At 39.8% G+C, this 16346-nt stretch overlaps 1 protein-coding gene across 1 annotated transcript in view; it reads right to left on the bottom strand.

Moving 5' to 3' along the window:
- Positions 1-16346, bottom strand: part of myo5aa (myosin VAa) — a 64814-nt gene that overhangs the window by 29324 nt on the left and 19144 nt on the right. The window contains exons 4-13 of the mRNA XM_085366203.1: positions 16027-16171; positions 14342-14498; positions 11235-11378; positions 9514-9595; positions 4855-4962; positions 4654-4760; positions 3740-4005; positions 3484-3565; positions 3058-3198; positions 1653-1778 (exon numbers count right to left, since the gene is read on the bottom strand). Coding sequence (XP_085222329.1) covers positions 1653-1778; positions 3058-3198; positions 3484-3565; positions 3740-4005; positions 4654-4760; positions 4855-4962; positions 9514-9595; positions 11235-11378; positions 14342-14498; positions 16027-16171 — 1358 coding nt within the window. The remainder of the gene's footprint in view (positions 1-1652; positions 1779-3057; positions 3199-3483; positions 3566-3739; positions 4006-4653; positions 4761-4854; positions 4963-9513; positions 9596-11234; positions 11379-14341; positions 14499-16026; positions 16172-16346) is intronic.

The raw sequence follows: 16346 nt of genomic DNA, 5'->3' as shown, positions 1-16346 counted from the left end.
ACTGCTTAAGTGGCGCTCAACAGGGAAACTGAGCTATTCAGTTAATCATCATGAATGACACTAGCATCAATAAATAGAAATAGAACAAAAAAGCTATTAAAATGTACATGTGAGTGGGTGAAGCTGATGGAAAGACATTCTCAAAATTTTCAGCCTTTAATTATTTTTGCTTTAATAGATTTTTTCTATATATTATTGTTTTTGAATGCGGTGAGAATAATGACATGGAGTAACAGTGTACATGTGTGTCTGACAAGAAACGGGTAGCTCAAAAAAAGATATTAAAAGACACAGATGATTACCATAAGCTAAGAGTTTTATAATACAGGGAGCGAGGAGTATCTGGATACAATGATGTGCATTTGTCCTTTACATGCCAGAAATCAAACCTATAGTTTGCATTGTTTGTAATTTTGTCTACTGTTTAATCACTCGTGTCAACATCTCAAATCACTTGTCAGCATTAGTCTTGTGTTCCTCGTTGACTTACACAATGCACTAAGTTTATCAAATCAAATGTATTTGTATAGCACTGTTCAAACACAAGGCAATGCTTTACAGAGGGAAGAAAAGAGAAGGAGAGAGAAGGAAAAAAATCATGCAAGACATAAATGTACTGAAGAAGCACTCCAAACTTATTCATTTTATTTTGGTTTGCTATGATTCTGGGAGCGACATAGGTGACCTCTTCCTGGTGACGCGAGAGTTCCACATGTTTTGTAAAGTATGTTTGAAGTGTAATGTCGTCGGAGATCATTTAGTGCTTAGTGAAAATTTTTTAAATCTGTCTTAGGAGACGCATAAAGTTTTTCTGTATATGCTTTAGAGAGGAATATTTTAATTTTTGTTGTTTTTTTTTAAATGGTAATAGACTTTGTCTGGTCTGTTGAAAATGCGTTGTTCCACAATTATTCTGGCCTGATTTAAAAATGTAACCATTTTTTTAGAACCTCTTTTAGAAACTCCAGCTATACAGACTTATTCAAGCTCTATGATCATGTGGTGACACTGATATGTAGAGTTGTGTGTCATAATTATGGTAAGAGATTTTATAATATCTAATAATTATTATAAAATTATTTTATTTGTTGGATCTGTTCAGCCCGAGTTACTCCTGTAAGAACTTAAGCTATAGGATGTATTTTTCCTCTTGGTAATGAGTCAAACTGAACTACAGTGAAAGCACATTTCATCTAATACAAAAAGTATAAATATTGGAAATCCTTAGACTTATATGGCTCTAGGTATCCTAATATAACATCATTTGGTCTTTTAATCCGCTTTCTCAGTAACCTTATAGTGAAGCTGTAAAAACAGAAATGAAAATTAATGCTTTGTCACACAGCATCTCAGAGGACAAAAAAAAATTATTATTACACCACTACACGAACATGTCATTGCTAAAATGCTCATTTACGTTAGAGCACCGATAATTTTTTATTTTATTTTTTTTAAATAGTCCATCTTCCTACCCTAAAAATACCTCACACGTGCAGTTAATCTGTTCCCTCATGCTGTTAAATCTTTTAAATCAACCTTTTTAAATGTACACAAACACTTATGATACAAAAAAAAAGAAAAAAGAAAAAGAAATGTAACAACCTAATATGTAACAGTGTGGAAACACAAAGCATACAGTCTGACAGACCCACCTTGTCTGCAAAATGCTGGATGATGAAGGCGCGGTTGGACATGCGAGGCTTCTCAAACAGGGAACAAGTCTTTAGGTGGGTGTTGTACAGCTTTTGAGCCCATGAGTCATCCGAACCTTTAGGCATCTGTTACAGAAAAAAAGAAACCATGAATAATGCATTTTCATCTTTTCAGAAATTACAATGTTTATTTCAGTTGTTTGATTGAACTTTTTCTTGTCATTCATTGCATACTGACAAACATACGTCCTTGCCATAATGTGAGAAATGCGTTCCCACCTCAAATGTCAACAACCTGTAAAATGACCTTGCAGAGTTTGAGAGCGACAGAGAGATAAGCTCAACAGACACAGGACAAGAAACTGGAGCCTTTAATATCACAGCTGCCACAGCATTAACTAAAACAAAGCTCAATTCTGTTTATTTCATACACGCTCAATATTTCATTCCAGTCTTACTAACATGAATGAACATAAACTAAAAACAACCTCACGTCCGCCTCTTGTTTAGTTTCACAGTGAGAAAGAAGAAAAAGAGAGCTGTGGTTAATATTTAGCTTTGGGTTTCTCAGTTTTAGGTATTGGTGACTTTAGCCTTGTGTGTGGTGGGAGGCAATGACAAGCTGTGGGCTGACGTCAAAAAATGGAAAGCAGAATGTGGGTGTGAATGAAGAAACCCACAGGCCTCTGCTTAACATGCAGCACAGGCTCAGTTTACTTTATTTTGCTTGTTTATATTCATGAGAAAGTTTATGTAAGTAACTTATGTAATGTAATTCCTTTCTTTTTCTTTAAAGATATGTAGTTGGAGAAAGTCGGTTCTTAAAAACTTTTGCATGAAGAGCAAACTGCTCAAATAGAAGACAAACGTGAAGAATGATGCAACCTAAGCAACAGAATCGCTGACCGTGATATAACTGATCTGAAATACACCGGTGAAGTAATCAATCGGTGTAGTAAACAAGATTGATCGCCTTGTAAAAATGAAACGCTCTGCTGGGAAAACTGCTGTTAAAGTAACATGTAGCACCAACCACAGCATTGCTGTATTAGGATGATGCACAAGCCAGTCCACAGAAACTGCTCGGGAACACAACAATTACCCTGTATTCACCCACGCAGTGCTAATCTAGAACCAGTGCCATGCATTTCTACAAATAAAACACTGACACCTGTACAAACTAGCACCAGCATGGGACCACAGAATTGCTAGGTTCAGAGTTCAGTGGCTAAGGGAGGGATTATCATCAGACCTAGCCCACAGATTCAACTCCCATGATTTACTTCTCACAGAACTAGCAGGAACTCTACAAATCGAATTAGCTCGAACCTAAGAAACTGCAACCAAGTATTTCAATGTTGTGCCCGTTCTGCATACACTATTTGTCGGGTAAAATAAGACATACCCTGCACTCCTCGTCCAACAGGTCCAGGATGCCCATCTTAGCTTCTATGAGGTTGATGCACGGCTGATTGTCATAGAAGTCGATCAGAGTCCAGGGGATCTGCTCCTTCATGTACTCCTCCTGCTCCAGTTTGAACACATGCTGTGCAGACAGAAACACACAGTTAGGTATTTAACTTTATTAGTATTTACAACCTTTAAATATAAGGAGTGGCCTAACAAGAGTTATGCTGCTCTTTATAAATTATTTACATTGATTTTTTTCATGTAAATTGTCCATTATTTAGTTCTATTTTTAAACTCTGAGGTTTTTCATGGAATTTGCATATTTTGTTCAGAACCACCACTGACATGCTTTTGAAGTTTGTGAACTGCCACGTTTTGATTGAGGGCAGCTATTGATCGTTTGCTTTTTGCTGCTGCTTACCATGTTGAACTGTTGCTGCAGCTTCTCATTAGCGTAGTTGATACAGAACTGCTCAAAGCTGTTGATTTCAAATGTCTCAAACCTTGTGAAGAACAAGAGTGATGTTAATGACCTGAAACACACTTTTTCACTGCTGTGTTTTAATTTGATGAGCAAACTCAGACAAATCCAGCGAAAGAATGATGCTAAAAAGCTCAGACTGATTAGCTACCCCTTTGTAACTACGACATACTTTGAAAGTACTACACAGACATACCCGTAGATGTCGAGGACTCCGATGAAGGAGTGCTGTTTAACATTTGTCACCAGAGCCTTGTTGACGTGCTCCACAATCCAGTTGAAGAGCTTGGCGTAGATATGTTTGGACAGGGCATCACGGGCATTCGTGGCCTGCAGACGAGGGAGGGGCTTGATATACGTCTCTGTGGCCGTCTTCAGCTTCCTGTGGCACAGCCACTGGGACATATCCTGGTAGGTCACGCCCACCAGCTCGCAAAACGCCATCAGGTGACGGTTGTTGGGCTACATCAGAAAGAAGAAGTTTTTATCTCCACTATCCAACACAAAAGTGATCCATCTATGATGTGGCTCCACATCACAGATGGATATGATGTGGGGCCACTAAATGCATCTTTAGGGAGGAATAAGTGGGGAAAAAAAGTGGCTTTTATTAAAAAATTCTAAAACAAAAGAACAAATAGATCCCAGTGGAATTAATCCAAACAACTAAAGCTGCAGCCTCATTTCTGCCTCTACCTATTTACTAATTTTAAAGCTTCTTAGCTTGTAAGCACGTGATAGGCTCATGAATACGCAAACTGTGAATACAAGGTACCTACAGGTATAAGCAAGCAAGCTTTTGAAAAACCCCTAAAATTGAAATTCAGAACAAACTGGCTGGCATTACCATGTTCAGAGTTCCTACCGGGGGATTTAAAGCACAAGTATGAAGGATTCTTCTGTTTTCAAGGCATTCTTTAAGGAATGACCTACATCATTAAGTTTGATCAGGGATGCAAAACTCATTTTACATCAAGGGCCACATACAGTCCACTTTGATCTAAAGTGGAGCTGAACTGAGAAAGTCCCTCCTAATTACGACACTTATTTATGCAACAGCCCAGTGATACGCTCCCCCTTTTCTTTATGCAGTATGAAGAGTATCCTCACAGGAATAACGCTGCTGTCTGCATCTCTGTCCTTAATCTCCACATTTCCCAGATGAAGAATGGCAGCCAAAACCTGGAACAAACCCATCTGATAGGACTCATTAATACCTGCAGAGGACACACAAACACATCCCTAGGTTTTTACTTCCATTTTTTCCATACAGATTTCAACCTGCGTGTATTTTTTAGGTGTGTGAGTTACCCAGCAAGGAAAAAGCATTGCGTGTGGTGCAAAGCTCCTTGGTGTCATCCACTCCGTCGATAACGGGGCTGCGGCCCTGCCTCGTGTACAGGAAGTCATTTGCACTGCCTGAATAGAGACACAGAGGGGCAAACATGGAACAGTGAGTCTTACATTGTGCTACTTGGACACGTGTGCTACTAAAACCTCAGCCACTAACTAGGAAGGTGTGTATTACAATCATATGCTGCGACATTGTGTCCAGAATGAACTCAACGTGCAACCTTGCAACTAACCAGAGCTGCAATCCTGGTTTGCTGAACTGAAGGATCAAATAAAACAAGGACACAAAATTGTGGTCATCAAACGAATCTCATGGTCAGATTTCAGAAGATTTTCTACAGGCCCTACTACTTCTACTTTCTAAAGGCCCTGGTCTCTATTTAAGGTAATACGTCATATTCTGCTGAGCTGAAGTTTTCTGTTTTTGTTTCATTGTTATTAACAACTTATTCACTGTATCTTCCTGAGTTTAGGTAGAAATGATCATAATCTGTTTTTATTCTGTGACACTGACTCACTCAGAGTGATGCTGGGTGTTTGTTCACTGTCAGCTCAGGAGACTGATAACGTGGAAAACTCTCAGTTCTCAGAAATAAACAAAATCAAGAACGCTTCTTCTGCGTATGAGCCCAACTTTCTTACAATCGGTTTCTTTATACACACTTAACACCGAATTAGGGCATGGTCTGTTGCCTGGCAACAAGAGTCAGTGACATGACTGTGACAACCACTCCATTAACTGAGCCAGGAAGTTAGCAGGAGAGGAAAAGACAGCAGCTGCGTGCGTGTGTGTGTGTGTGTGTGTGTGTGTGTGTGTGTGTGTGTGTGTGTGTGTGTGTGTGTGTGTGTGTGTGTAGGAGATAGAAAGAGTGCCAAGTGAGTGGCAGTAAATGGCGGTGCCAGCAGAGAGTGTGTGTCCATGACTAGGATGAGCAGGTGCAGGTCCACAGTGGGAGCGCTCTATAAGGGAGCCTGATGAACCAGAGAATCAATGAGTCACAGTTCAGTTCCTACAGCAGGAACTTTGCCTGATGCATCTAAGCTGATATCTTACTAATAATTTAGAGAAATCTCTGACTGTCCATCTATGTGTGTTTCACTCATCTCATCAACTGCTTGTCCAATCATACTAGTGCCAGACCATTACACTAACCTGAACCTATATATATCTAAACGAGATCTAGATCTTTGGGCAGGATGCTTTGCATTTGTCGTTTCATTTTTTTTTTTTAATGCTCTAAAACACATAAAAATCAAGAAGCAATTTCAATCTAAGCCTAATTTTTATTGCTCATTACAAAGTCAGTGACTTCTTGAGCCAATGGATTTCACCGTTCTGGCATACTGTCTACAGCAAGAGTGACTCACAAGCCGAAAAAATAAATACACTTGGGAAAGGAAATTCCCCCTGTCTGTTAAGTCATTTTAATGAAATGCTTTCACTTTACAGCATAAAGTGAAAGTCTAACCATTATGTTCCATTTGTGGGTAAGTTTCATTCACAAAAATATAACAGACGAATGAGGAAGGAAGTTAGTTCTAGTTACAGCTGGTCTTTCGTAGCCTTAAACAAAAAACAAAAAAACCCATAACCTTTCAGCATATTGTAAATTATGCACTTGCCTCCTCTTGCCTCGTTTTTAAATGATGACTTTGTCTAACATAAGATCTTTTTTAGGCATCATCAGATTACGAGTAGAATGTAGTATATGTGCTGAAAGGGTCAGAGGAGGAAGTGAGTAGTCTGGGGTTGAATCCCAGCTGTGTACGCACGTGCTCATCTGGTGATCGGTGCTTAGAACAGGGAGCGTTTTTTTTGCCTCTCCTAGTTTTCTGTTCTGTAACATATTTACAGGAGTCCGATGCCACCACCAGCATGACTCATATTAGAGGTCTGGACTGCTTGTGAAATCTATTTGCACCTAAAATTGAAGTGAAAAAGAAAAAGATCACTCTTATGTGGCACTTAATGTTTTTTTTCATGAACAAGTAACAAGTCTAAACAAGTAACAACCTCTGGGGCTGGAAAAAAAAAAAAAAAATAGCACTGAAGCGTTGAAGTCCCATAAACTGCATTTCCTCTGCTTCCTCCACTTCAAGGCTGCTTTAAAAAGTGAGTTTATCCCCACAGACGTCCATATTAAATTGCCCCACATTAAAGCATTTAAAAACATGCTTACACCCTGGTACGAAAACAGTTGCGGTCTCTATGGATAGTCTCCCCCTTCAGCGAGCGATTTATTTATTTATTTATATTTAATTAAGAGGTGTGGCCACTTTGATTGGCAAATGTACAACACAAGACTCCTGTATCCCCTGGCTGTCTTCTAGGCCTCAGCTGTGCTGGCTGAACAGTGGACTGGATTTCTCTTCTCTGTTTGTGCTATTGGTGCCTTTTGGGGCTTTTAATGGCACAGTCTGTCTAATAATACGGTTTGATTTGTGATACAGACCATCCAAGAAGTTTGTGTTTCCATTTTGGTGAAATTCTTGTTTTTTTAATACTCTATTGCTTGGCACTACTTTGCATATATTTATGTGACTGCATGCAGTTCATGCAGCTCATGAGCTTGCTAATCAAGCTAGCTAGCATTAGCTCGCAAATTAGCACTCTAACCTCTTGTCTAAATTAGGAACCTTCTGGCTTTAAAAACACTGACATTGTTAAATGCTGATGTTGAGGCTCCAAAATGTATAGTGCAAACCAACAGCTTTCTATACTTCTTGGCCTGTATACATCCATCTTTCATACAGGTCATTGGTTTGGCGCTCTCAAAATGAGTGAGACCATGATGGCAACTTTTATAAAGTCTGAACCTCTAAAGCATTTCATTAATAGCCATGTGTGTTCAGGTGCTGCAAATGAATTTAGCACTTCTACAGCTAGAGCTTTTGTATTTAATTCCATTGTCAGTATACAGTGGGGCAAAAAAGTATTTAGTCAGCCACCGATTGTGCAAGTTCCCCCACTTAAAATGATGACAGAGGTCAGTAATTTGCACCAGAGGTACACTTCAACTGTGAGAGACAGAATGTGAAAAAAAAATCCATGAATCCACATGGTAGGATTTGTAAAGAATTTATTCGTAAATCAGGGTGGAAAATAAGTATTTGGTCACCTCAAACAAGGAAAATCTCTGGCTCTCACAGACCTGTAACGTCTTCTGTGAGAAGCTTTTCTGTCCCCCACTCGTTACCTGTATGAATGGCACCTGTTTGAACTCATCATCTGTATAAAAGACACCTGTCCACAGCCTCAAACAGTCAGACTCCAAACTCCGCCATGGCCAAGACCAAAGAGCTTTCGAAGGACACCAGGAAAAGTATTGTAGACCTGCACCAGACTGGGAAGAGTGAATCTACAATAGGCAAGCAGCTTGGTGTGAAAAAATCAACTGTGGGAGCAATCATCAGAAAATGGAAGACATACAAGACCACTGATAATCTCCCTCGATCTGGGGCTCCACGCAAGATCTCATCCCGTGGGGTCAAAATGATCATGAGAACGGTGAGCAAAGATCCCAGAACCACACGGGGGGACCTGGTGAATGACCTGCAGAGAGCTGGGATCAAAGTAACAAAGGTCACCATCAGTAACACACTACAACGGCAGGGAATCAAATCCCGCAGTGCCAGACGTGTTCCGCTGCTGAAGCCAGTGCATGTCCAGGCCCGTCTGAAATTTGCCAGAGAGCACATGGATGATACAGCAGAGGAGTGGGAGAATGTCATGTGGTCAGATGAAACCAAAGTAGAACTTTTTGGTATAAACTCAACTCGTCGTGTTTGGAGGAAGAAGAATACTGAGTTGCATCCCAAGAACACCATACCTACTGTGAAGCATGGGGGTGGAAACATCATGCTATGGGGCTGTTTTTCTGCCAAGGGGACAGGACGACTGATCCGTGTTAAGGACAGAATGAATGGGGCCATGTATCGTGAGATTTTGAGCCAAAACCTCCTTCCATCAGTGAGAACTCTGAAGATGAAACGAGGCTGGGTCTTCCAACATGACAATGATCCAAAACACACCGCCCGGGCAACAAAGGAGTGGCTCCGTAAGAAGCATTTGAAAGTCCTGGAGTGGCCTAGCCAGGCTCCAGACCTCAACCCCATAGAAAATCTGTGGCGGGAGTTGAAAGTCCGTGTTGCTCAGCGACAGCCCCAAAACATCACTGCTCTCGAGAAGATCTGCATGGAGGAATGGGCCAAAATACCAGCTACTGTGTGTGCAAACCTGGTAAAGACCTATAGTAAACGTTTGACCTCTGTTATTGCCAACAAAGGTTATGTTACAAAGTATTGAGTTGTATTTTTGTTATTGACCAAATACTTATTTTCCACCCTGATTTACAAATAAATTCTTTACAAATCCTACCATGTGAATTCATGGATTTTTTTTTCACATTCTGTCTCTCACAGTTGAAGTGTACCTCTGGTGCAAATTACTGACCTCTGTCATCATTTTAGGTGGGGGAACTTGCACAATCGGTGGCTGACTAAATACTTTTTTGCCCCACTGTACATATATGTATATACATATACGTGTGTGTGTGTGTGTGTGTGTGTGTGTGTGTGTGTGTGTGTGTGTGTGTAACGTGTATCTGACCGACTTACTTAGCTTCAGAGCCTTGAACTCAGGCAGATGTGCAGATGCACAAAGCTGATAGAAGATATGATAATTTCTCTCCTCGTCCGCCTGGAAGAAAGCAGAAAGATCATATCTGATTAATCAATAAGATATTATATTTCTTAATTAATAATGAATAAAATGGTTTAATATTAATGTTCACTAAATTAGTTAATCATCATTCAGATATGTTTTTTTTTTACTTTTTTACAGCTAACATTCATGGGACAAGAAAAATCAGCTGCTTGTTTCTTTACATACTGCTTTACAATTATACAGTTTGACAGTTTGACAAATGTGAGGAACGTAATCACGTTTCTCTGCCAACATCCTCATTCCTCAGTAGCATTGTCTATAATAACTGTGTGTGTGTGTGTGTGTGTGTGTGTGTGTGTGTGTGTGTGTGTGCGCGCGTGTGTGTGCATGTGAGAGAGAGGGAAAGTGAGTGAGTGAGATAGAGAGAGAGAAAATGTTTCTTTTTCCAGGCAATAAATGTCCTTGTTCTTTTATCATCTAGATGCCACCCTACAGGTTTCTCCAGTAAGAAAACACACCCACTAAATATATAAGAAAGAAAGATAACAGCTTATATAAGAGAAAAACTCTATTTATAGAATATTTAAAGATAGTATTCAGTAAACTTTTATGAGGTATTATGAAGTATTTCCCTGAATGTGCCCATAAAAATGAAATGAAATCCTTATTTGAAATGAGCTGGCCAATCTCTAGTCCAGGATCATCTGCTCGGGTATGTTGAGACAGGTTCCAGTATGGCTGCTATTTTGAATTTTGTGGAAAGTGGTCTGGAAGTTTAATTCAGACCACTTACACTGTGTGCACTGTGATTTTGCCATGAACATCAAACTTACAAAGCTTACATACACAACAAAAGTCAACTTCACACAAAACTGATTTGACTTTTGTGCGCAAGGTCACTGCTCATCTGATCGGACTCCACAGTTTCCAAACCCAGTGGTCAGCCAGCCCAGACAAAGAGATGGAAGGAATAGGAAAGGAGGAAAGGAGTGCCGTGCTGTCACCCAGTGTGACAGATGAGCAGTAAAGGGACGGGTTTACTTGGTTTCCTTTGTCTTTGTGAAGGAGGAAATGATTGTTGCATACCTATTCTGTACTTACAGGGCAAGTTTTTCATGATCCCCACTAATGATGTTACATAGCACAAGCTGCTGAGGAGTGACTGCATTACAAAGAGTACCATCCTCCTGTGTAACAGCATTTCACAGTCTACCCATTGTATCACTACAGCAGGGTTAATGTTACATAAGCTGTAGGATCAATGATTGAGACTTTACTACTCAAGTGATGATATTATTAAAATCCTTCCAGTGAGTTTTTTTGAAGGGCCTGACTTTTTTTACTGCCAGTGCAGTTTTCTTATGAATGACCTGAAGAATGTTGCTGTAACTCTAGCAGGGCAACAGCTTTCATTATAATGCTGTAAAGGCCGACAACAAGCTTTTCCCCAAAGCACCCCTAATATTAAGGAAGCAAGCTAACGACAAGATGCTCACGCAGAACAAAGCAAAAGTGATGCTCAAAAACATTCAGGAAATTCAGAGTAGAAACTGAAAATGTCTAAAGGTTAACTTTTGAGCATTAATTTGTGACTGCTGAAAAAAAACGTAATGAGGGAACGAATCAGTACACAGAACAACAAACACAGCATAGGCTTATCTTGTGCACTCACCTGAAATACCACTCGCGATTTCTCCAGCAGATATGTTCTCATGTTGGCACCGATGATACGGTAACGGTTGTCAAAGCCGATCTCGATGTATTTCCCAAAGCGACTGCTGTTGTCATTTCTGGTGGTCTTTGCATTTCCGATGGCCTGGGTAAGAGAAGACAGACACAACCAACAATCATCACAAAGTGCGTCTTTAGGAGAGGCTATGCAGATAACCACAACTGGTCCGCGCACTGTAAATGCAAAGAGTCTGTGCATTTGGATAGTGGAAGAACCCCAATCATGTTAAGAGTGCTCAGAGTTTGACTGGGTAGATATTAGAGCAGCAAGGAAACACAAGAAAAGAAAATATACAGCAGAGTGAACGGTCATTTTTACTGTGGTTAAAACAGGAAAAAACACATTTATCTTACAACCTGGAGAACCCAGTACTAGATGCAAAGTATACCTGTTATAAAACTGCATCCTCCACCACTTTTGATGGTTCCTAAGCGCAGCATCATTACTAAAGAGGCCAGTAAGTACAGTAAGGGCTGAATGTTGATCCCTGATTAATTATGTATTGCAACATATTTGTGATCATCGGAAAGGAGGTACTATCTAGCAATTTCCACAAAAAGCTGACAACTGGTGTATTATTATTATCATCATCATCTCCTATGTGTCTCTTGTTGACAGCTTCTTTCAGGTTTTCATTTTGGCCTCACAGTTCTGCAGATGACTCCATTTAGATGACATTCTGGTGAAAATATGTACATTAAAAAAATAGTGTTAGGCTTAAAAGGCTAAATGACACTTTTCTACAGTTGTGCACATATAACTCCAAAAAAAGCAACTGCTGTCATGTCAAGTAAGTTAAGGTACAAAGTAATGTCTGAAGCTGGAAAACAACATTACTGTGACAGTGTCAGCGAACTGATCCGTCTGAATGTTACAGAGTTAATGATCTGATTTGCGTCTTCTGATTGGTGGTGTTGTGGACATGTAGCTTTTTTTGTGATGAACAGAAGTGACTTTGAGAGGTTTCTGCCAGGAAACCATGTTTTGGAGGAGGCTCAGCGTGGGATTTAGCACACACATTTTCTAGGTTTTCACAGAGGCGGCTTTTAGAGGCTCTTGCATCTAAACTCTTCTTTTCTTTTGACTGATATTGCTTTTCTTTTTTTACCCCATAACGCCACAATGAGTTGTACCAGGTGTTAATCAGTAGGCAGGTTTTGTTACCTTCTGATAGGAAACAGCTAAGCTGGCTCTATCTGACTGCTGGCGACGTCAGTTCTCTCATCCTAAAGGCTGATGTACAACTTGCACATAAAGACCAAAGTTTCTGTATTATGTTCATCTTACTCTAAAACCAAAACAGTACATCAAGCTCTCAATCAGCCATATTGATGTAAATAGACCATTGAAGCTGCCCAGAGACAAAACAAAGTTAAGAACCAGCTCCGTTAAATGTAGTTAAATTGTGGGTTCTTGTTGAATTAAGGTCAAACACAGTCTTTCACTGCAGACAGAGGGACTTTTATCAGAGCAGGTATTCCAATTTCTGCCTGCATCAGCCAACACGTACAAACACCTCGTTCAAACACTCTCCCTCTGTCACGAACACAAACAAACACACACAGGTTCTGTGAAATCGATGCAACAATCTACTCTGCATCCAGGCTGAAGTGACATCACCACAGCAAAAGAAGAAAGCTCTCTATTCATTCTGTCAGCCTGTTCCTGATTGGCTGAAGGGGAGAGCAGCAGTGGTCGAGGAGAGTGATGTTAGCAGACGGGTAGGAAAGAACGGATAAGGTGGGGGAAGGGGTGGGTTAAAGGAGTGGCATAAGGGGCAGAAAAGAGCTCTGCAACCTTCCTGGACTTATGAGTCCATGGGAACAAATACACAAACAAGCACACTTAAGGATAAAACCTGTGTTATCACAGCACAGAGCAGCCTGAGGCCACAGTCTGGTGAAGAAACAGAACAAAATAGTGTGTAAAGACGAGTAAGAATGAAAGCAAGGAAGAGGAGAGGCCCTTTTCCACCACAATTTCCACAAGAGGATTTTTCTTTTTTGCGTGACCACAGTGAAAACCTCCCTGACAGGACTTCTGTCTAAGACTTTTTTCAGGGGAGAAAGACGTACCTACTCTGGGAAGTAGCCCAGAAAAACGTTTGGGTGAGGCTTAAAGCTGAAGACAACCATTTAAATTACAAAACAGATGAAAAGTAAAAATTGAAATTGGAAAATGATGGCAGCTTTAAACTTACTGTTCAAAGAGAGTGAAAGAGAATGGGACAACAAACGGCTGTGGGTGACCGAGGAAGAAAGTGAATGAACAGTATATAAGAAGTAGTAAATAAGAGAAATAAAACACTATTTTTGTGATTCATATAAAATAGATACAAATCACTAATAAATACACCATATTCATATCTCCACATATACCCAAGGGAAGGTGCTTTTTCTAAATGAAGAGAAGGCTTCTTCCAGTCTGCTGTCAATGCTTGATGTGTGTAAGTGCGGCCATCGCACTGCCCTGAAGCTCTGATGCAGACTGAAAAGAAAAGACAGACGCAGACAGCCGAGATACAACCTGGCTGTTACGTGCGTAAAAACAGCTGTCAGGACTAATTTGCCTAAGCTTCACAGGTCTTCACTGCAGTAGAAACACAGACAGACAACAACAATCTGAAGGAAAATTTTAATCCCTGAAAAAAAAAAGTTTTGGAGAGACAAAGATTCGAATAATCTAAACAGGAAAATTCTTGTTATGAAGGGGAAGGAACCTAGCTTCCAACGATAAACTTAAACTTTGTAAGACTGTAGTGCCGAAGCACAACGTGTGTTTTGATCTGTAATTTTAAGTATACAGGTTAGACAAGGTCACGTTTAAGTTATTTAACAAAGTCTAAGTAGTTCTTCTTCCCCATCATCTCCAAGTGCTTGCTCCCAAAGGATCATCTGATCATGGTGTTTATTTTCTTACTATTACAAAGTCCTCACCTTACAAGGTAAAATGCTGTCAAATGACTGGTGTTGTGAACCACCACTATATAAACAAAAGTGAATTTAATTAAATAGAAAACAGGTGAACGATCAGGATCGAGTCCTCACCTCCATGATGGGGTTGGAAGCCAAGACTTTCTCCTCCACATTGGCCTCACTGGCTGAGCCGCTGACCGTAGCAAAGTATCTCATGGCGTATTTGGCTGACACCGTCTTTCCTGCACCAGACTCCCCGCTTACAATAATCGACTGGTTCCTCTCATCCCTGAAATTAAAAAAACAAAACAAAACAGCCTTTATAGTTCATGCATAACGATGCTGATAAAGTACAGTTTGTAGATTACAATATAGTATTGGGATCATATGGATGTTTTTTTTATGTCACTAAATGAAACGATAACACAGGTCTGCAACCAAATAACTGCACAGGATTTTTTGACTGTTTCAGATTTTTACTCACTGAAACCAGGAAATATTTTTTAAATTCCATTTTTCCAGGTTTTCTTGCAAAACTCATATTTTTAGTTTAATTAAGCATACAATTTCCCTTTTTAAACTGAAATCGGGTATCTTATACTTGAGTCAAAAAAAACATATCCAATAATGATTTCTCACATTAATTTAATATTTCTAAGAGCAAGAATCAAGTGAAATGAAGCAAAAGTGTGTTCAGAGGAGCATCGAAGAGAAGAAGAAAAGGTTTCACAGACAAAAATAGTAAATGTAGTGTTAAACATAATCACAAAGGAATCGGTTTTTTACTTCTTTGTTCAATTATAAGAAAAATTATGCATAGTTAATTGTAATAAAATACATGACGGAGGGAAATGGAGATCATTTTTGGATTCAGCACCCTAAAAATCATCAAATTTACCAAAAATATCCCATGCAGCTGATTTCTTTTTTGCAGACCAGTGTAATTAAGAGAATGGAAACAGTTGGATGCAAATTGCTACAGCTTTCAGTCCAAATTAAATATAGTTTCATAATTAAAAGTGTGACACACACAATTTCAGGAGCCAGATAGGAAGTGTCACATGCTATCATCATCAATACTTTTTCAGCCTGCTGACAGAACAAGCATCGCAGGTCTGTACACTTTAATGTATCTGCAGGTCACTTTCCTTGTTCTATGCATGAGACATAATCCTTACATACTGCTACTTCCTAAGGCATCACCTTTCTTCTGTAGTTCCAGTTGCAGATCCTACTCCACCTCCAGCCACCGTTTATCCTTTTTGCAGGCTTTAAGGGAAGTTTAATTTCACTCTGATTTGAGTTTACATACATTTAGTTTCACTTCAATCAGTCTCAAACATATTGCATCAGTTAGGACTCTGAAGCTTTGTGCAAATTTCACTTGAATAAGAACTTGAATAGAATACTAACCTACAGACTTACCCTAGTTTACAATAAACATATGATTATTTAATGATTATAATATAAAGAGGATTGCAACCATGAGATAGTGGACATGTTTGTGGCTGCTGCCTCTGGCCCTCCTTCACTGCCCTGTGGTCTGAGTAAACTTAGTGCAACATCCTGTCAATATTCAATGTGTTAATGATATGAGCCCCCACCAGGAGAGTGCAAAGATCTACTAGTTGGCTCCTGCAGAGAGTCTTTGTGGGCTACGCATGTGATTAAAATAAGAGAGGGAGAGTCAGTGAGACCACCGTGTGGCTATTTCTGGCTCCGCTTTGACCTACAAACTCTAATGAGAGAGGCAGGGCTGAGCAACAGGGAGACTTCAACCAAGCCTGCTCAGGTAACACACACATGCTCAGACAAACCTGGCCATCTGCTTGTAAGCTTCCTCTGCTACAGCGAAGATATGTGGGTCCATGTCGCCCATGTTCTGACCGCTGTAGGCGTTGATGATATCTGTTCCATAGATGGGCAGCGTCTCGTACGGGTTAATGGCCACAAGCACGATTCCTACGACGCGAGGAGAAAAAAAAACGGAAGAATGAGCTGAACAGCAGCAAGACCACATAAAGAGGAATTATGCTGTTATGATGATAAATGATTAATATAGTTAATTATCTTTTTATCTCATGTGAACTGAATTTGTCTTACAATAATAGCAAACATGTCTTGAGTTTATCAGTGA

The sequence above is a fragment of the Diplotaxodon limnothrissa genome, linkage group LG1 (genome assembly GCF_057381915.1).
Source record: "Diplotaxodon limnothrissa isolate DT_005_m linkage group LG1, D_limnothrissa_male_GT1.1, whole genome shotgun sequence".
Lineage (NCBI taxonomy): Eukaryota > Metazoa > Chordata > Actinopteri > Cichliformes > Cichlidae > Diplotaxodon > Diplotaxodon limnothrissa.
This window is presented reverse-complemented; position numbering and strand designations above follow the sequence as displayed.